The sequence below is a fragment of the Schistocerca piceifrons genome, chromosome 3 (genome assembly GCF_021461385.2).
Source record: "Schistocerca piceifrons isolate TAMUIC-IGC-003096 chromosome 3, iqSchPice1.1, whole genome shotgun sequence".
Taxonomy (NCBI): domain Eukaryota; kingdom Metazoa; phylum Arthropoda; class Insecta; order Orthoptera; family Acrididae; genus Schistocerca; species Schistocerca piceifrons.
The window spans coordinates 317,181,317-317,204,124 of NC_060140.1; the positions used below are offsets into that span (position 1 = coordinate 317,181,317).

Genomic DNA, 22,808 nt, shown 5'->3' on the forward strand with positions numbered 1-22,808 from the left:
TGCAGTGGTATTCTGCACCCACTGAAATTATGAAATATCCTTGTCAAACCCTACACCACCCCTGCTCCCAACCCCTACTCATATCCCTGCAATAGACCTAGATGCAAGATCTGTTCCATACATCCTCTCATCACCATCTATTCCTGTTCAGTCAAGGCATCAAACGCAGAGCTATCAGTGAAAGCAGTCATGTGATCTACAAACTAAGCTGCAACCACTGTGCTACTTTCCACATGTGCATGACAACAACAAGGTGTCTGCATGAATGGCCACTGACAAACTGTGGCCAAGAGACAGTTGGATCACCCAGTTGCTGAATATGCTACCAAACACAACATACTTCACTTCAGTGACAGCTTCATTCATAGCCTGTACGATCTGGATCCTTCTTACCAACACCACCTTTTCGGAATTGCAAAGGTGGGAAAGCTCCCTGCAATACAGCCTACATTCACACAGACCTCAAGCTTCATTAGTCCTTGTCCTTCACCCACTTATCCCTTTCCCTGCTTCCACTCCATCCCGCTAACACCTTTCCATTCCACCAATGCACCCATTAGTCTTTTCCCCCTCCTTTACTTCTCGCCTTTTCTGCTGTCGCTCCCCTCAAAACTCCTGACTGCACCTAGCAGCCTACCCTTTCCCCACCACATCCCTGCATGCTCCCACAAGCAGCACTACATCCTCCCCCACACTACCCTGCTATCTCTCCCCCTCCCTTCCCCAGCCTTTTCCTTATCACCACCACCCATGGACTGTTCTCCCATGAGGCGCAGTTACCCACAGTTTGGTCTCAGTGTCCAGAGACTGTGGTCATATATGTGTGTGAGATGTGTTTATATAAACATGAGTGTGTTTTCTACTTTATAAGAAGATCTTTTGGCTGAAGGCATGAATTTATAGCAGTCTTTTTTGTTGTGCCTGTCTGCAACTCACCATCTCCTCCACATGGTGAGTAGCAATCTATCCTTTTCATGATTCAGAGTTTCACATGTATGTACAAAACATGAAGTGGTTGAGTAATTGGCTTAGGTCCTCCATCACTGTTACATTGCAGTGGTGCTTTTGCCATGATTTGTGAACCTCTGCATGTACACTACTGCTCAGTAATTTCAATACCCCCTGGCATTTCAGATTTACAACACAAATCAAATGTTATATCTCACAAAATATAATATTAACTTCCACATATATAATAGAATCACAATCATTATATTTTACTTTTATCAAAGTATCCTCCTATTGATTTAATGTCTGCCTCACAAACTCGAGACATGCAGTCAATCAGTTTTTGTAGGTATTGTGGATCTATATGATTCCACCCATCCTTAACAATATTCCAGAGATGTTCCTTGCTGGATGAATTAACTTCCCTAATACGTCTGTCCACTTCATCCCACACCATTTCAATGGGATTACAATTGGGGCTTTGGGACGGCCATACCATATCATTCAGTATTTTGTGTTTTTCCTTTGACCCAATGTAGTTCGTACAGTACGCCAACCGATGTTTTGGGTCATTATCCTGTTGCAAGGTGAACCCTTTCCCTAGTAAGCACAATCTGCTTCATATTGCATGACACTGAAGTATGCAGTGGCACTGCTTCTGATCCATACATCCTTCTATTTTCACAATGTCGCCAACTCTATCTCAGTCAAAACATCCCCATGTTTAACTGTAAGTAGAACACACTGCTGGGCTACTCTTTCCTCTACAAATTGGTGAACAAATATTCTCCTTCTGGTTCCAAAAATCTCGAACTTCATTTCATCAGTGAATAACACCTTTGTCCACTCTTCCAATGTTCAATTACGATTTTTAATAGCCCATTCAAGTCTCTTCTGTTTATTTATGGGCCTTAGAAGGGGTTTTCTTGCTGTGACATATCATTTCAAGCTGGCTTCAGTCAGTCTCCTTTTTACTGTTGCAACAGATATTGTTGTCATGTTCATTTCTACCCTGTTTTGAATCTAATTCTCTTACCGGTAATTCTGATATATGTATCATCACTTTTATATATCTAAAAACAAAGATGATGTGACTTACCAAATGAAAGTGCTGGCAGGTCAACAGACACACAAACAAACACAAACATATACACAAAATTCAAGCTTTCGCAACAAACTGTTACCTCATCAGGAAAGAGGGAAGGAGAGGGAAAAGACGAAAGGATGTGGGTTTTAAGGGAGAGGGTAAGGAGTCATTCCAATCCCGGGAGCGGAAAGACTTACCTTAGGGGGAAAAAAGGACGGGTATACACTCGCACACACACACACACATATCCATCCACACACATACACATTTGGTGTCTGTATATGTGTGGATGGATATGTGTGTGTGTGCGAGTGTATACCCGTCCTTTTTTCCCCCTAAGGTAAGTCTTTCCGCTCCCGGGATTGGAATGACTCCTTACCCTCTCCCTTAAAACCCACATCCTTTCGTCTTTTCCCTCTCCTTCCCTCTTTCCTGATGAGGCAACAGTTTGTTGCGAAAGCTTGAATTTTGTGTGTATGTTTGTGTTTGTTTGTGTGTCTGTCGACCTGCCAGCACTTTCATTTGGTAAGTCACATCATCTTTGTTTTCAGGTATATATTTCCTACGTGGAATGTTTCCCTCTATTATAACCATATCATCACTTTTAGTTGTTTTACGAGGTTGTCCTGGTTGTGGTATCTCCTTATTGCTATTTGGTGTCTTCTGGTGGTGAAGGGTGTATTGCACTCCCCCTATAGACACCCTACACTGTTTTGCAATTTGGCAAATAGATAAACATGCTTGGCTAAGTGCTACAATTGCAGCATGTTCTTCTATGGATATCTCCACTTTGGAGCCATGCTAGTGAAGTGCACATTTCAGTGTCACGGAGGAACTGATGTTTCAGACCACATGTTATGTATCGTAGCAATGCTTGCCATTCGCTACGGACATCACATCACTACAGGTAACAACACAGATGCACCAAATGCGGCATCCATCAGCAAATAGGTAAACAAACATATCAGATAGGTATACGACGTTTATGTACACAATATTGTTTGTTGGATACTATTGTATCTTGATGACCAAAAACAAAAGTCATGAAATGTATACAACTGTTGTTCTATTCCTTTGCTTCCTCAACTGTACCCATGGTATTAGATCTTACCTACAATAAACTAGATATCATTTATTGGGTGTATTGAAATTAATGACTTGTAGTGTAAGTGATTGGCTAATAAACGAGAATTTCAAGTGACACTGAGAATTTGGTCCGGCTAGTAGTAATTTGTGGAAAGTCTAATGATAAGGTCACTACAGTAACTAACAGTTGCCTCATAAATCTTTATTTTCTTGTTCGATATGTATATTGTTCATTAAGCTGACAAGAACCACGTGCATATTCAAAGGAGTAAAGGTAACCAAACACCATATAGTTGAGGCACTGAGCGACCAATAGGCTCTCAAAAAAAGGCTGAAAATGTTTTTATAGTTTCAGAAAATGTTCTCCTTCAGAACTAACTATACACACAAAGGGCTAAATTTCCCCAGATGACTACAGAACCAGGAGAAGCAGATCTGAGAGAAGATGTTGAAGTTCTGTTGGAAAGGGCATAGATTGACCTTACTCTGGGTCCCACTATGGCAAGGTCGTGGTTATGAGGAATGCTTGCATTTACAAGTTTAGCATCCATAGTGAAAAGTATGGAATTTGATGATAAAGCAACAAGAACTGTGGAAGGTAGTGGAGGAAGTGATATAGCATCTTTGAAAAGGACAAAGTGGAGGCTTCGAACAACTGGTTGAATATGTTGGTCAATTGAGGCAGAGGCTATTTCAATGAGAGTGTTGTAACTAGGCATGATGGTGAGACCGGTAGGGAGGCTAGAGAAGTTAGGTTAGTGAAGAGATGGGAGCAGGTAAAGAGTGGGTGTCTGGAAGCACACTACTATGAGAAAGTAGGTTTACGAGTTAATATCCCATCCATAGCAGGGTCAGCATAGGACAGAAAACAAGTCTTGATTGTAAATGTCTGAAGAAGGAAACTGGCTGTATTCTTTTCAATGGAACTGTCTTCTGTTTACTTTAAGTGACATACGGAAATTATGGGAAATATAAATTTGGGTATTCGGACAAAGATTTGAATTTCAGTTCTCCCAAGTGTAAGTAGAGTGTCTTAACCACTGTTCTGCATCACATAGTTCAGTTTTTGGAGAAAGATGGCTTCAGGTGACAGATTTTGAGAGGGACCAAATGTTCTGAACAGCTGCTGGAGCTCACGTTGGACAGCTGATGGAAGAGTAAGGAAGAGAGGAGGTATCACAATTATGAGATATATAAACAACATTGTTCTACATATACATCTATGTGATTACTCCACCATTCACAAGAAAGTGCCTGGTAGAGGGTTCAATGAACCACCTTCAAGCTGTCTCTCTACCATTTCACTCTCGAATGGTGCACAGGAAAAACGAGCACTTAAATTTTTTCTGTGTGAGCCCTGATTTCTCTTATATTATCATGATAATCATTTCTTCCTACATAGGTGGGTGCCAACAGAATGTTTTCGTAATCAGAGGAGAAAAATTGTGATCGAAATTTCATGAGAAGATCCCGTTGCAATGAAAAACGCCTTTGTTTAAATGATTGCCACTCCAATTCACTTATCATGTCTGTTACACCATCTTCCGTATTTCGTAATAATACAAAACGAGCTGCCCTTCTTTGAATTTTTTTTATGTCATCCGTCACTCACACCTGATGCGGACCCCACACTGCACAGCAATACTTCAGAATAGGGCTGACAAGCGTGAGGTAACCAGTCTCTTTAGTAGACATGTTGCACATTCTAAGTGTTCAGCCAATGAATCACAGTCTTTGGTTTGCTCAATCCACAAAATTATCTATGTGATCATTCCAATTTAGGTTATTTGTAATTCTATCCCTAAGCATTTAGTTCAATTTACGGCCTTGAGATTTGTGTGACTGATTGTGTAATCAAAATTTAGTGGATTTCTTTTAGTACTCATGTGAATAACTTCACACTTTTCTTTATTCAGGGTCAATTGCCACTTTTTGCACCCACAGATATCTTATTTAAATCAGTTTGCAATTCAGTTTGGCCATCTGATGATTTTACAATATGGTAAATGACAGCATCATCTGCAAACAATCTAAGAGGGCTACTGAGAGTGTCTCCTACGTCGTTAATATAGATGAAGAACAATATAGAGCCTATAGCACTTCCCTGAGGAACATCAGATATTACTTCTGTTTTACTTGATGACTTTCCATCTATTACTATGAACTGCGACCTTTCTGAGGGGAAATCATGAAACCAGTCGCACAACTGAGATAATATTCCATAGGCATGCAGTCTGTCAATAAATCGTTTTCTTCGAGGTATGAAATGAAATGAGTGTATGGCATCATTGGCCGGGAGGCCCCATGTGGGGAAGTTCAGCCACCAAGTGCAAGTCTTATTTCAGCCAACGCCACATTGGGCAACTTGCACGCCAGTGATGAGGATGAAATGATGATGAGGACAGCACAACACCCAGTCTCTGAGCGGAGAAAAACTCCAACCTGGCTGGGAATTGAACCCCGGTCCGCTTGCAGGGGAGGCGAGCACATTACCACCCAGCTAAGCAGGCAATTCATAATGTTCGAACACAGTATATGTTATAAAACCCTACTGCAAATCAACGTTAGTGATGTGGGCCTGTAATTCAGTGGATTACTCCTATTTCCCTTTTTGGGTATTGGTGTGACTTGAGCAATTTTCCAGTCTTTAGGTACGGATCTTTCTGTGAGCGAGCAGTTGTATGTAATTGCTAAATTTGGAGCTATTGTATCAGCATACTCTGCAAAGAACCTGACTGGTATACAATCTTGACTGGAGGCCTTGCGTTTGTTAAGTGATTTAAGCTGCACCAAGGATATCTACTTCTATGTTTCTCATCTTGGCAGTTTTTCTTGACTGGAATTCAGGAATATTTACTTCATTTTATTTGGTGAAGGAGTTTTGGAAAACCGTGTTTAATAACTCTGCTTAAGTGGTACTGTTATCAGTGTCTTCATTGTTGTTATCATGCAGTGAAGGTATTGATTGCGTCTTGCTGCTGTTGTGCTTTATGTATGACCAGAAACTCTTTGGGTTTTCTACTAGATTCCAAGACAGAGTTTCCTTGTGGAAATTATTAAAAGTATGTTCTATATTTCAAACTTCAGCAAAACTTTGACAATCTTAGGGATTTTGCATTCTTTTAAATTTGGCTTGCTTTTTTGGTTGCTTCTGCAACAGTGAGTGATCTGATCCATTTTGTGTACCATGGTGGATCAGTACCATCACTTATTAATTTATGTGGCAGATATCTCTCAATTGCCATTGATACTATCTCTTTGCAATGATTCCATTTCTATGCTTACATGATCAGGATCAGACCAGTAGGAGTGGAGACTGTACCTTAAAAAGGCTTTAAGAGCATTTCTGTCATATTTTTTAAATAATTGTACTTTGTGTTTCTTTTTGATGATTGTGGGTGTTATAGTATTCAGCCTAGCAGCAACTGCCTTGTGGTCACTAGCCCCTGTATCCGTCATGATACTCCCTATCTGTCCAGGATTTGTTGCTAAGAGGTCAAGTATGCTTTCACAACCATTTATGCTTCGAGTGGGCTCATAAACTAATTGTTCAAGATAATTTTCTGAGAAAGCATTCAGTACAATTTTGGATGACATTTTGTGCCTGCTGCTGGCTTTAAACATATAATTTTTCCAGCATATCGAGGGAAGATTGAAGTCACCACCGACTATAACTGTAAAAGTGGGGTACCTATTTGAAATGAGACTCAAGTTTTCTTTGAAATGTTCAGCAACTATATCTCCTGAGTCGGGTGTTGATAAAACAATACAATTAATAGTGTATTCTGTTTGTTAAATATAACCTCTACCCATACTACAGCGTGTTTATAAATGAATATCGGGGTTTTAATGCTTTATAATATTTATTATATTAAACTTACAGTTATGAAAGAACAACATGAACAGTTTTACCAAGAACCTTATAAATGTTCAATGTGAGCACCATTTGTCACACGGCACACATCAAGTCTATAGTTGAGTTCTTCCCAAATGTTGATAAGTGTGTCTTCAGTGATTGTAGCAACAGCTGCTTCAATCCAGTTTCTTAATTCAGGGAGATCTGCTGGTAGCGGAGGCACATACACACGATCCTTGATGAAGCCCCAAAGGAAAAAATCGCATGGTGTTAGGTTGGGTGAACATGGAGGCCATGCAAAGCAAGCCCTGCCATTGGTGCCCTTGCGGCCAATCCAGCACTTGGGTACAGTGAAATTCAACCAATCGTGTACTTTACTATGCCAGTGAGGTGGCATTTATAAGGTTCTTGGTAAAATGGTTTGAGTTTCTCTTTCATTTGACATATCATTCATAATTGTAAGATTAATATAATAAATATTATAAAGTGTTAAAGCACCGATATACAGTATTTCGGATGAACTATCTACTTCAATTTCACTAAGAGGTACACTACTTCTGACAGCAATAAATACTCCACCACCAACTATATTTAATCTACCCTTTCTGAAAACTTTTAGGTTGTTTGAAAAAATTTCGTCTAAATTTATTTCCGGCTTTAGCCAGCTTTCCATACCTATAACTATTTGAGCTTCAGTGCTTTCTATTAGGGCTTGGAGCTCTTGTTCTTTCCCCCACAGCTACGAAAATTTACAACTACAATACCAGTTGTTTCTACAGCTACCTTACTGTGTTTTAATTGCCCCCTTTTAGGTGGACACCGTTTCTGTAGTTTCCTGGGACCCTCTAACCTAAAAAACTGCCCAGTCCCGTCCACACAGCCCCTGCTACCTGTGTGTAATGGACTCCTGACCAGTTAAGCGGAACCCGGAAACCCACCACCTAATGGTGCAAGTAAAGGAATCTGCAGCCTACAAGGTCACAGAACCACCCGAGACTCTGATTCAGACTCTCCACTCGGCTTTGCACCAAAGGATCACAGTCAGTTCTATCAAGCATGCTGCAGATTGTGAGGTTCGCCTTAATCTCGCAAGCAAGACCGGCAGTCTTTACCATTTCTGCTAGCCGATCCAAAATGACACACGTCATTGGCACTGACATGAGCCACTACCTGCAGTTGGCTGCACTCTTGTACTCTTCATGGGATCCGGAAGCACCCTTTCCCCATCCTTAATGACTCCCCTCAGTATGCACACAGAGTGCACACTGGCTTCCTTCCCCTCCTTGGCAATCATGTTCCTAAGGGGCCCCATTACACGCCTAATGATAGAACTCCCAACAACAAGAGGGACGGGAGAAGAGCACTGAGAACTAGGAGAGGGATGGGCATGAAGGGAAGAGGACAGATATGAAGTGGCACAGAAGGAATACCAGGTGCAGGATGACACAGTTATCTAATGTGTTTGGGAAGATTGGTGAGGAGTGGTGGCTAGAGCGAGTACTGCTGAGAAATGAGCATAGGTGATGATAAATTCAGTTGGGAAGAGCATATGTTAGAACTGCTAAAAAACTAAAGGCTCCGTGGAAAAGAGAGCGGGATGTCAACATGTGTAGAACACACTGCTGCCTGCAGCCATGATCAAATAGAGCACAGGCAGCATGCAGTGATCCAGTTGTCGAATAGTGCTTGTTTTGAGTGAGTCAGCTGCTGTGCAATACACATGAGTAGTAGTTCTATGCTCACTGCTTGCTTCTATTTGCACACTGTTTGAGATAGCAAAGAAAGTGATTGTATGATATGGTGAATTGCACTGTCTTTACAAGAAACTGTGGTTTTGTTAAGACCACTTCTCAGTTACTCTCATATGTCTCATGAAGTACTTGAAACATTATTCAAGCTCACTGAATTAAAAATCTTGACTGCCATTAATTGTGCACCATTAATCATCTAGTGAAGATATACAAAGGGAAAATCTTTAAGACAGTCAAGAATTTTTTTTAAAATGATACACTAGAATGATATTATACTGTTACTCTGTAAAAGCCTAGTCTTTGCATGGAATTGGCAACTTTTAAGTTCATGCAAGAATATTATTATAACTGAGCTGTTTTTTACAAAATAATATTCACAAAGTAGTATGCATTATGCAAATATATGGAATAAATTAATGACTGTTTGATTCAGACTTGCAAGTTGCTGCCTTTTTTGACAGATATTTGTATTCAGTATGACATGTGTTGTACAAAAGTATGTTTGCATGATCCAATTTTGTTAATCTTGTGGTCTCTTCTGACATTTCCTTCAGTTGCCCACACTCGTCCGCCATGGTCTCTCTAGGAAATCACAATCTGCCAGGTGCCCATTGTCAGCAAGAGAAACTAGCATGGGAAACTGCCTCTTGTTTGACCAGGACAATGCCACAGCATGCAACACAGGGACTGTGGTGGTCTGTGACGATTGTCATCACAGTTTGCCTGCTTTCTCTTTGACCAAGTTTTCATGAAATTTTTATTTCAATACAAATGTTGTCAGACATGGGTCATATAAAGATTTAAGAAAGCTGGCAAGCCAACTGAAGTTTTCCAAAGTCTAAAAGCATGAAACATTAATTATTTGTTGTGTAGTTTCAAGAACATCCTACAGATGCCTGTTCAGGGGACAAAAACTACTGAATCCCACTATATTTATTTCTTGACGACATTTCTCATAAATAATATATATCTTTTCTAAGTCAACAGCTCAGTTAATTGACTCAATATTAGAAGTAAGAATAATTTACATAAAGAATTATGGTCAAGAACTTTTGTCCAGAACAGTCTCCATCATTCAGGAACATACATTTTCAATACCTTGCCACTAGCCATAAAAAGATCAGCTACTATTAAGGCACAATTTAAGAGTCATGAGAACTTACTCATGACCAACTTCTATTCCACTGAAGAATTTCTTACAAGAGCCAACTGATGTTTACATTGTTAATAATATCAAATAAAATGTGATGTAAAATCTGATTTTTTTGCATCTTCATTGCTGTATTGTGATCTGTCTGAGTAATGAAGCACTCTCTATGTATGATGATGTGCGGCTAGAATAACTGGAGAATGATCTTTTGCACTCCAGTGAGTACATATTTACATGTTTGTTAAATGTTTGGTATTGATTTTTAAATCAAAACATATTTCAGAATTTTTGATAACTTTTCAGCCATGAGGACCATTTTATTTAGCATCTGTGGAAGGAACATTAACGTAATGTACAAGGATTGTTCAATAAATAATGTCCCACAATTTTTTCTCAGACTGCATTCTTGCTAACAATACCAATTAACACTTCTTTTAAATGTACTATTTTAGTCCCTCTTACACTGTATGACCCCTATGTATAGGAGCATGAATTCCCTGTTGGTGAAAGCTCTTGCCCGTGGCTGTAATATGTTTTATTGCATAAATTACTCTCTTATTACCTTCAAAATGTGTCCCACTTAGCGAATCCTTAAGTGGTCCAAGTGGGTGGAAGTCAAGAATGCCAGGTCTGGGATACAGAGTGGATGAGAGCAGTTAGGTCCAACCCAATTTGGTGATGTGACCCTGAGCACTGAGATTTGTGTGTGGATGTGTACTATCATGCCGATGGAAGATTTCATTGGGATTCATGTCAGACCAAACACATCATAAATGGTTCAAATGGCTCTGAGCACTATGCGATTTAACTTCTGAGGTCATCAGTCACCTAGAACTAAGAACTAATTAAACCTAACTAACCTAAGGACATCACACACATCCATGCCTGAGGCAGGATTCGAACCTGCAACCGCAGCGGTCGCTCGGTTCCAGACTGTAGCGCATAGAACCGCACAGCCACTCCGGCTGCCACATCATAAATGGTTCTTGAGTTTGTTCACAGCTTCACAGATGTCTCTGAATTAATGGTTCATCCTTTTGGCAACACATCCACGAGAATGATAGCATCACTATCCCAAAAGACTGTCATCATGACTTTGCAGCAGAGGAAGCTGCCCTGAATTTATTCATTTTTGGTGATTGTGGGTGGTGTCACTACAGTGCCTGTCTTTTTGTTTGTGACTCAAAGTGATGCACTCAGGTTTAACTAGCTATAATGATCCATGACACAAAGACCTCTCCATTGGCCTCAAAATGCTTCAACAGTTAAGATGAAATGCTTTTTCTTTGAATCTCGCGGTCTGTTGTGAATATTTGTGCAGCCCATCTGTTGTGTGCATTTGTGCAGCCCATATTGAGTACACCTTTATATGTCTGAGAAACACAAGAGTCTCAATCACTACACACACATTTCTAATTCTCGCCAACAGCTGAGGAGCCAATTGTTGAGTTCTGATGTGCAGCTCTACACAAATAATGACATCCATGTGATTTACCATTTTGGGAGCAGTGGCTGTGATAGGGCGACCCAAATGAGGCTGATCACAGGGCTAAGTGCACTTCTTGACACTTAAATTCTCTTTACCCATTGCCCAACAGCACTTTCATCAACTGCATCATTTCTATTATTGCATTATCCTGCATAACCATTCATTTATGGATGTTCACCACAATTTTTTCTTTCAAAACCAGGAATTCAATTGCAGCACATTGCCTGAAATGTGTTTCTTGTGAAGACGTTATTTTGATGGTTCACTATGGCTTTGCTATCTGTTGGATTTGTTTGAAACTTTGCACACATGCACAAAGAAACATCAAATCTGAATCACATAAAACAACATTTTTTGATATACTAACTGCTGTAAGAAAAACAATTGGCACTTTATTTATTTAACTATCCTTTGTTATGTAGTTTCGTTTTTATGACATTTTCTACAGCCTCAAAGATCTCCTCACTATTAATCTAAGGAACAAAAGGTATCTCTCTCTCCCTCCCTCTCTTTCTCTCTGCCTATCTGTTTATCTACATACCTACCTGTCTGTCTGTCTAAAGGTGGAATGGGTGATTTAATATGGGAATCTAAGCTCAGTATCAGTGTAATTAATTAATTAAGCAAAAGGCAATTTAAACAGAGAAAGAGATACTTTTAATGAAATGTATACTAGTAATTATTGTGGATTCAACTGGATCAGAGACCAGTGACAATAGCATTATCCTGCAAAAGTACTCATTACTTTCTAAAGCAGTACAATATATAACCATTAATTTTCATATTTATAGATGTGTGTCTTTCTGCAGTATCTGCTTTGCTGTAGTAGTATTATTATTTTCTTATTAAGAAGAATATTATCACAAAGAATAGGGTTCATCTACCATTGACTCTATTACTGGAAGCACCAATTTGTAGCATTTATAGATACATACAAAACAAAATTGTTATACCTGGTCAGGATCCAGCTGGGGGCATGAATCTCCACATTGTTCATACATGACAGCGGCACCATCTGGGTCACATACAAACTGCACTACAGGGGGTCGGGCATCCAGATGTCTTACAGTAGGTATAGTATTCAGAAGAGCATAAAAAATTGCCCCCAGTAATGCAGTGGCAGCCAGGAGCACTCGTATAGTCTGCCCTCGAGGTCCACCCAATCTATCAGCGAGTGGACAGGCAAGTAGTGGGCCTAGGAGAGCCACAAGAGCAGACACCACCGATACAACTCTTGATTCAAATAATGTCAGTCCAACTGCTTCCATATGCAGTGGCAAGAAGGGAAAGAGGCTTCCAAGTCCTGCAACAAATGTTTTTCATTTATGGATACAATCATCATTTACTAAATGTCTATATATAGAAGTGATTTTTAACTAAATCTCTTGGTGTATTTATTAAGGAATATTTCTAAAACTGTTAATTACATGTATGGTGGCAATGAAATTTTAGCTTCTGTGAACAAGAATACTAAGGTACAGTGATGTGTATTGCATGAGGTAAGTAAAATCTGTTTAAATTCTGGTGGTTGAGGTTTATACAGACCCAAGATCAGTCAGTTAGGGATGATTTACTGTTGAAATGCAACCATTAATGATTAAGGTTCTTGACAGTACTCTGAGCTGGATTACACACATACAACTAGCGTTTTATCTATCAGTGGTGAAGGACCATTTTGATTATGCTACATCATATGATGACATTAATCCTTTTAACCATTATGTTACTTTCAACATGAAATACACGTGTCTGCAACAAATTTCATACTTTACTTTTTTTAGTTTTCATGATCAGTCATAAATGCACAGCACTTTACATTCACCTATTACAAAAATTTACTTACAAAACTTATTTTTTACTGAAGAAACAATTATTTCAAACTAAACAAAACAGTTGCTCCAGACAAGGATTTTTTTTTTAAACTAACGAGTTAGAAAAGTAAATCCTTATGCTGTAATCAGAGTCCTAAATATCACTTAATATTTAATTTATCACAAAGTCACACCCGGCAAAATATATCATCAGTCAAGTTCTCTACTTTTAGATATAACAAACACCTTAAATTTTCAATTCCATGATTTTTGCCAGTATTATTAGTTACTTTCACCTATTCCAATATTTATAGATATGTCAAACTGACAAGTTTGGAAAATTTAGAGAGCTCTGAAGAAATAGACATCCTTTGTCTATCTGAGCACCATATAACTACAGAAGAGAGAAATATAGAATCTGTAGTAAACAGCACACACAAGTGTGTGCTTGTGAATTAGTACTGCAAAATACTACAATTTTAACTGTAACTTATATAGATACCAACTAGGAAATTCTGAAGTGCTTATGGAGCATGTGGATTCCTTACCATGCTCTATTTGATCTGGGTAAACAGAAAATCTTCTCACCAAGCCGATGGCAGGAGAACAGACACATGCAAAGGTTAAGGAAATATGCAAGCTTTCAGAGCCAGTGACTCCGTTTTCTGGAAGTGGGCTGAAAGGAAACGAAGAGGGACAAAGAAAATGAAGAAAGGAATAGTTACTGAGGAGAAATGCTGAGACTGAAGAAATTAACATAAATTAAGGAGAGGTGGGTGGCAGAACCACGGACATGTTGTTATGCCAGTTCCCACCTGCAGAGTGCTGAGAATCGATGGTCTGGGGGAAGAATCCAGATGGTACATGCAGTGAAAAAGGCACCGAAGTCATGACTGTCTTGTTGTATAACATGCTCTGCAACAGGATTTTGTGTGTTGCCAGAGTACACATTCTAGCTACTGTCCATTCGACCTGACTGACTGATAACTCGGTGGTTGTCATACCGATGTAAAAAGCTGAACAGTGTTTACATAACAGTTGGTACACTACATGTGTCATTTCATAAGTGGCTCTCCCTTTGATAGTGTATGTTTTGCCAGTTACAGGTTTGGTATAGGTGGTGGTAGGAGGGTGCACAGGACAGAGGTAGCAGCCAAAGTGTAGGAAAATGGTTGCAGAAGCAGCATAGGATCAAAGGTATTGCAGTGACTGGAGGGGAAGGGGAGGGGGGGAACAAAAAGCTGTTCTAGGTTGCTGTGAAAAATTTCTGACAGAATGGAGCTCATTTCTGAGCATTATTATCCTAACATCAATCCTGAAATGACGTCCATTCTGCCAGACATTTTGCCCAACATACCTAGGATAGTTTTTCATTTCTCCTTTCCCCTGTCCCCAGTATCTTGGTAAGAACCTATGTTTCCTCTGCACCCATTTCACGACACTATGGCTCCTACCCCTGTGACTGTCCCCACTGTAAGTCAAGCCCTGTGCACGCTCCTTCCAACACCTACACCAGACCTGTAATTGGCAGAAAATACACTATCAAAAGGAGAACCACTTGTGAAATGCTATGCCATGTGCCAGTTATTATGTAAACACTGTTCAGCCTTTCACAATAGCATGACTACAAGTTATCAGTCAGCATGAATGGATATAGACAGAAGGTGTACACTGGCAGCACACAATACCCTGTTGCAGAGAATGTTCTACAATCTGACAGCCATTACTTCCATGTCTGTTTCACCATACATGCCATCTGTAATTTTTGCTCAGACACTAGATTTTCAGAACTCTGCAGATGGGAACTGTCCTTGGTTCCCGCCATCCACCTAGCCTTATTTTATATTAATTTCTTCAGTCTCGACATTTCTTCTCAGTAACTATTCCTGTCTTCACACTCTTTCAGTTTTCTATATCTTTTACTTTCTGACCAGTCTATTTTTCCTTGAACCCCCCCCCGCCTATCACATACAATGCACTTAGCTTTCTGCTTTTATCAACTCTTGCAAGATGTTTTGTCAGTAATCTCTGTCTTGTTTTCATGTTTTCAAATCTCATCCAGTGCAGTCACCAGCAATCAGTCTTTCTTTCTTGTCCGATCCAGTATGTCTTCCCCGACCTGTGGTTCTGAATGACTTTTCTGAACTCTTCCCAGTTCCTAAACCTCACCAGTCCTTTTCTTTGTTACTCTTCATTTTCCTTCTGCCTGGAGATGGAGTCACTGGCTCCAAAAGCTTGCAAATTTCTTAACCTTTATATGTGTGTTTTCTTCAGCAGCTGCTCGGTGAGTAGATTTTCTATCAGTCAAGTTACATTATAATACCAAACTATCTGTCAGACAATAGCAAACAGTTAATAATCTGTGGCGGTTTCAATGTACATTTTCTAATGAATTCTGATAGGAGAAATGATCTGGAAACCTTATTTGGATCCGATAATTTGATCTCAGTAATTAAATTTCTGACAAGAGTGGATAAAGGCGTTAGGACTCTAGCTGATAAGGTTTCCTTTGATGAAACTCAAAGCAAGAAAATAACAGTGTACCCAGTAGCAAATGCCCTCTCTGATCACGATGATCAGTTAGGATAAATCAGAGGTAGTGCCTTACATAATACAGAATGGTCCATTGATAGTGACCGGGCCAAATATCTCACAAAATAAGCATCAAACACAAAAACTACAAAGAATGAAACTCGTCTAGCTTGAAGGGGTAAACCAGATGGCGCTATGGTTGGCCCGCTAGATGGCACTGCCATAGGTCAAACGGATATCAACTGTGTTTTTTTAAATAGGAAACCCCATTTTTAATTACATATTCGTGTAATACATAAAGAAATAGGAATGTTTTACTTGGACCACTTTTTTCACTTTGTGATGGGTGGTATCATGTAACATTCCGCCAGTGCGGATGGTATTTGCTTCGTGAAACATTACCCATGTTAAAATGGACCGTTTACCAATTGTACAAAAGGTCGATATCGTGTTGATGTATGGCTATTGTGATCAAAATGCCCAACGGGCATGTGCCATGTATGCTGCTCGGTATACTGGACAACATCATCCAAGAGTCTAGAGTCTAGACTGTTCGCTGGATAGTTACGTTATTTAAGGAAACAGGAAGTGTTCAGCCACATGTGAAACATCAACCACGACCTGCAACAAATAATGACGCCTAAGTAGGTGTTTTAGCTGCTGTCGTGGCTAATTCGCACATCAGTAGCAGACAAACTGCGAGAGAATTGGGAATCTCGAAAATGTCGGTGTTGAGAATGCTACATCAACATCAATTGCACCCGTACCATATTTATATGCACCAGGAATTGCATGGCGATGACTTTGAACGTTGTGTACAGTTCTACCATGGGGCACAAGAGAAATTACGGGACGATGACAGATTTTTTGCACAACATAAACCAGCATAATACGCACTATTGGGCAATGGAAAATTCACCATGGCTGCAACAAGTGGAACATCAGTGACCCGGGCGGGTTAATGTAGGGTGCGGCATTATGGGAGGAAGGATAATTGGCCCCCATTTTATCGATGGCAATCTAAATAGTGCAATTTATGCTGATTTCCTACGTAATGTTCTACCGATGTTGCTACAAGATGTTTCACTGTATGACAGAATGGCGATGTACTTCCAACATGATGGATGTCCAGCTCATAGCTCGCGTGCGGTTGAAGCGGTACTGAATAGTATATTTCATGACAGGGGGATTGATCGTCGAAGCACCATACCATGGCCCACATGTATCCTTTAACTTTCCCCACAGAAAGAAATCCAGGGACATCAGATCCGATGTCCCCGGATTTCTTTCTGTGGGGAAAGTTGAAGGATATTTGCTATCGTGATCCACCAACAATGCCTGACAACATGTGTCAGCGCATTGTCAATGCATGTGTGAACATTACGGAAGGCGAACTACTCGCTGTTGAGATGAATGTCGTTACACGTATTGCCAAATGCATTGAGGTTGACGGACATCATTTTGAGCATTTATTGCATTAATGTGGTATTTACAGGTAATCAAGCTGTAACAGTATGCGTTCTCAGAAATGATAAGTTCACAAAGGTACATGTATCACATTGGAAAAACCAAAATAAAATGCTCAAACGTACCTACGTTCTGCATTTTAATTTAGAAAACCTACCTGTTACCAACTATTCGCATAAAACTGTGAGCCATATGTTTGTGACTATTACAGCGCCATCTATCACAAAGTGAAAAAAGTGGTCCAACTAAAACATTCATATTTCTTTACGTGCTACACAAATATGTAGCTGTTGATATCCGTTTGACCTATGGCAGCGACATCTTGCAGGCCAACCATAGTGCCATCTACTGTCCCCCTTCAAGCTAGACAAGTTTCGTTCTTTGTAGTTTTTTCGTTTGACGCTTATTTCGCGAGATATTTGCCCTGGTCACGATCAATGGACCAACCTGTAGATACTCCTCAGTGGAAATCAGAATACTTAATGATTCCAGGACAAATGTTTTAAGGAATAGTTTACAAGAGATGACTTGGGATAAAATTTATAAAAAACCAAATGCTAAAATAGAATTTAAACCTATTCCATGATAAAGTGTTATCATTATTTGCAAACAACTGTCTGCACACTTATCGGAAAGGACATTAAACAGTTGTGTCAAACATTATGTATCACTAGCGCGATTTACGTATTTCATGAAGGAAGAAGAGAAATGTTCTCTGTTGGCAAGAACAAGTAGAGATCTTGCAGTAAGTGCACACAACAAAAACTACTCAAAATTACTAAGAAAAGTTATAAAAAAATCAAACAACATGCACATTATTTCAGAAATAAGTAATTCTGAGAACAGGCTTGTCTATAATAAATGCAGTGCAAAGAAACAGGACAAAAGGATAACATAATTATTCATTTAAATGGAAGGGCTATAAATGATTGGTCACAGATAGCAGGTACATCTGATAATTATTTCTTAAATGCAGTAGAAAATGTAGGGGCAAACAGTTTAACAGAAATATCAAAGCAGCATGTTGAAAAAGAGACTCATATAAAATTCATTTATATGGATATCTTGCCCACCTCTCATTCAAAAATTATACATTTGCTTAAAAGTAGAAGCTCATCTAGATATGATGGTGTTTCCAACTGAATGTTAAAGACTTGTTCTCACATTAAAAAGTACTGTCTCTTCTGAAATATGTAATTAATCACTAACTCAAGGCATTTTTCCGTAGACATTAAAGTATTCCATTCTATATGGAAGGTGGTAGGAGAGATGCCAATAACTATCAAACCATTTCACTACTGACATCATCTTACAAAAATTTTGAGAAAGTGATTTATTCTAGAATAGTCTCCCACCTGAGAAATAATAATATCCTCAGTAAATTAAAGTTAGAATTTCAGAATAGTTGCTCAACTGAGAATGCCATTTAATGTTCCCACAACAAATTTTACAAGCATTAAATAACAAAATACTATGTGTTGGTTTTTTTTCTGACTATCTAAGGCATTTGCCATGTGAATCAGAATGTTCACCTAGATAAACTGAGGTTTTATGGAACTGATGGTACAGCCAACCATACATAACCTTTCACTTACTTAATTATGGAGCACTTACCTACACATCTACTTCATTTAACCAGAAAATTTACTACTATTTTTTTGTGACTGTATGCTCCTCAGTTATTGTGCTGGACAGTTTTTTGTTGTGCCTCAAAATTTGCTTCAAGTGACTCAGGTACCTTTTCACAATGATATATTCGATTATCAGTCTGCAAATGACATACACTCCTGGAAATTGAAATAAGAACACCGTGAATTCATTGTCCCAGGAAGGGGAAACTTTATTGACACATTCCTGGGGTCAGATACATCACATGATCACACTGACAGAACCACAGGCACATAGACACAGGCAACAGAGCATGCACAATGTCGGCACTAGTACAGTGTATATCCACCTTTCGCAGCAATGCAGGCTTCTATTCTCCCATGGAGACGATCGTAGAGATGCTGGATGTAGTCCTGTGGAATGGCTTGCCATGCCATTTCCACCTGGCGCCTCAGTTGGACCAGCGTTCGTGCTGGACGTGCAGACCGCGTGAGACGACGCTTCATCCAGTCCCAAACATGCTCAATGGGGGACAGATCCGGAGATCTTGCTGGCCAGGGTAGTTGACTTACACCTTCTAGAGCACGTTGGGTGGCACGGGATACATGCGGACGTGCATTGTCCTGTTGGAACAGCAAGTTCCCTTGCCGGTCTAGGAATGGTAGAACGATGGGTTCGATGACGGTTTGGATGTACCGTGCACTATTCAGTGTCCCCTCGACGATCACCTGTGGTGTACGGCCAGTGTAGGAGATCGCTCCCCACACCATGATGCCGGGTGTTGGCCCTGTGTGCCTCGGTCGTATGCAGTCCTGATTGTGGCGCTCACCTGCACGGCGCCAAACACGCATACTACCATCATTGGCACCAAGGCAGAAGCGACTCTCATCGCTGAAGACGACACGTCTCCATTCGTCCCTCCATTCACGCCTGTCGCGACACCACTGGAGGCGGGCTGCACGATGTTGGGGCGTGAGCGGAAGACGGCCTAACGGTGTGCGGGACCGTAGCCCAGCTTCATGGGGACGGTTGCGAATGGTCCTCGCCGATACCCCAGGAGCAACAGTGTCCCTAATTTGCTGCGAAGTGGCGGTGCGGTCCCCTACGGCACTGCGTAGGATCCTACGGTCTTGGCGTGCATCCGTGCGTCGCTGCGGTCCGGTCCCAGGTCGACGGGCACGTGCACCTTCCGCCGACCACTGGCGACAACATCGATGTACTGTGGAGACCTCACGCCCCACGTGTTGAGCAATTCGGCGGTACGTCCACCCGGCCTCCCGCATGCCCACTATACGCCCTCGCTCAAAGTCCGTCAGCTGCACATACGGTTCACGTCCACGCTGTCGCGGCATGCTACCAGTGTTAAAGACTGCGATGGAGCTCCGTATGCCACAGCAAACTGGCTGACACTGACGGCGGCGGTGCACAAATGCTGCGCGGCTAGCGCCATTCGACGGCCAACACCGCGGTTCCTGGTGTGTCCGCTGTGCCGTGCGTGTGATCATTGCTTGTACAGCCCTCTCGCAGTGTCCGGAGAAAGTATGGTGGGTCTGACACACCGGTGTCAATGTGTTCTTTTTTCCATTTCCAGGAGTGTATATCTGATGTAATGCTGTTTAGTATACCGTCTTGAGTCACCAACTACTTTCTTTGTACGTATATACAGAAAGCAGAATTAGTTCTTTTTGCGGACGCTACTAGTATTCTAATCCATGTAAACATACACAAAGCAACAGAAGAAACAGAAAATAGAATTCTTAAAACTATTATTGAGTGGTTTTCTGTACATGGTCTCACTCTTAATTTAAAAAAAGTTCTGCACATCTACAGGTAGTACACTAATTATAAGTGTTAACACATGGTGAGGAAATAACAACTACGCTGGAAAGCTCAAAAATTTTAGGTGTCCATATTGACAAGAATTTAAACTGAAGAAAAGAGATTCAAGACAAGTAAAAACATAGCTGACAAACAAAAGCTGAATGCAGCGAAAATGAGTGTAAGGAGAGCAATGAGAGAACCGTTCAATGATTTTGAAAGTAAGACATCGTGAACCAACCTGAGTAAAAACCCTAAGAGATTTTGATTGTATGGAAAATCAGTAAGTGGGTCAAAATCATTTGTTCATTCTCTCAGTGACCACACCAGCACCGAAATGGAAGATAACAGAGAGAAGGCTGAAATACTGAATTTGGTCTTCCGACGTTATTCCACCGTGGAAGATTGTAACACTGTCCCTCCTTTCAATCACCATATGAACATCGAAATAGCACATATTGAGATCATCGATCGTGGAACTGAAAAGCAGCTGTGATCGTTTAGTATTGGAAAGGTGTCAGGACCAGATGAGATACCTATAAAGATTATGTGAAAGAACTTGCTCCCCTTCTAGCCGTAATTTATCATAGATTGCTTGAGCAACAAAAGGTACCTAACAACTGGAAAAAAGTGCAGGTCATTCCCATTTTGAAGAAAGGCCATAAGATAGATCCACACAATTACAGACCTATTTTGTTGACACCAATCTGTTGCAGAATTATGGAACATGTTTTATGCTCAAGAATTATGACGTTTTTGGAAAATGAGCATCTCCTCTATAAAAATCAACATGGATTTCACAAACAGATGTCCTGTGAAACTCAGATCGCTCTGTTCCTCCATGAGATCCACAGCACAGTGGACAATGGCTTTCAGGTTGATGCTGTGTTCCTTGATTTGAGTAAGGCATTTGACACCGTCCCACACTGTCGCTTAATGAAAAAAATACGAGCTTCCGGAGTATCGGAGCAGACCTGCAATTGGATTCAACACTTTCTTGCAGATAGAACTTAACACGTCACTCTTAACAGAACAAAATTGACAGATGTAAAGGTAATATCCGGAGTACTACAGGGAAACATTACAGAGATGCTAAATAAACTCAACTGGCAGACGTTACGAGAGAGGCATTGTGCATCACAGAGAGATTTACTATTGAAATTTCAGTACAGTACTTTTCAGAAGGAGTTGGGCAACAGATTACTTCCTCCCATATACATCTCACATATTGACCATGAGGAGAAAATTTGACAAATTAGAGCCAATACAGAGAGTTACTGACAATCATTCTTCTCACATACTATTTGCAAGTGGAACAGGGTTGCAGGGGTCAGAGAGTGGTACTGAAAGTACCACCATTAAGTGGCTTGCGAAGTATGATGTAGATGCAGATGTAGACGAACCTTAAGGTTGGAGAATACCTAATTCATATGTACTGTGAGAATACAGATATTCTCACATTACCCAATAAGAATGTCATAGGTAAAAATATATTACTGTCTCAACAAAACAGCAAACGATGTCTCATGTTCTTAGTGGCAGTTGTCACAGCCAACTTCCTGTCTGATACGGAATGAAATTTCAAATATCAGCATTTTGCCTATCAAAAAAAAAAAAAAAAAGAATATGACAGTGGAACAGAGGAAGAGAGAGAGGGAAATGTGAAACATGGGAACAGGCACAATTGTAGGTGTAGGACAGAGGGTAGTGTAGATTAAGGTCATGAGGATTGTTGGACTGAAGGATGTGTTGCAAGTACAATTCCCATCTAATTCACGGAAGTCAGTATGGGGAAGGGGAGAATTATATGAAAGTGGGCATGTAATCTAATTGCCACAATCCCTTTTTGCAACTCAGCCATAACTGAGCACTGTACCTGAATGGAACATTCCATTGTATATTCTGGCATGAAATCCTTGGTTAAGGTGAAATCCTTTTGGGAATTGATTATTAAAGAATTGTGAAAACATGTTTGACAAAAGATGTTGTTAAATGGAACAGCAACATTCAGCTGAATAAGATGTGGGAACCTATCATTTCATTGAGTTGTTCACAAAGACATAGTCATATGTGTAATGCCACCTTTATTTACAATTTTATTGACTGCCAAATTTTAACTCTGTGAATCATCATTCAGCAGAAGGTGTGCAGTCAAAAACAGTGGTACAAATGAATCTGTGTGGACCAACGTGGAAGACAATTTCA

At 40.3% G+C, this 22,808-nt stretch overlaps 1 protein-coding gene across 2 annotated transcripts in view; it reads right to left on the reverse strand.

Moving 5' to 3' along the window:
* LOC124790139 overlaps positions 1-22,808 on the reverse strand; it is a 302,687-nt gene that overhangs the window by 46,418 nt on the left and 233,461 nt on the right. For both annotated transcript variants that reach the window (XM_047257725.1, XM_047257726.1), the window contains one exon: positions 12,321-12,670. In XM_047257725.1, coding sequence (XP_047113681.1) covers positions 12,321-12,670 — 350 coding nt within the window. The remainder of the gene's footprint in view (positions 1-12,320; positions 12,671-22,808) is intronic.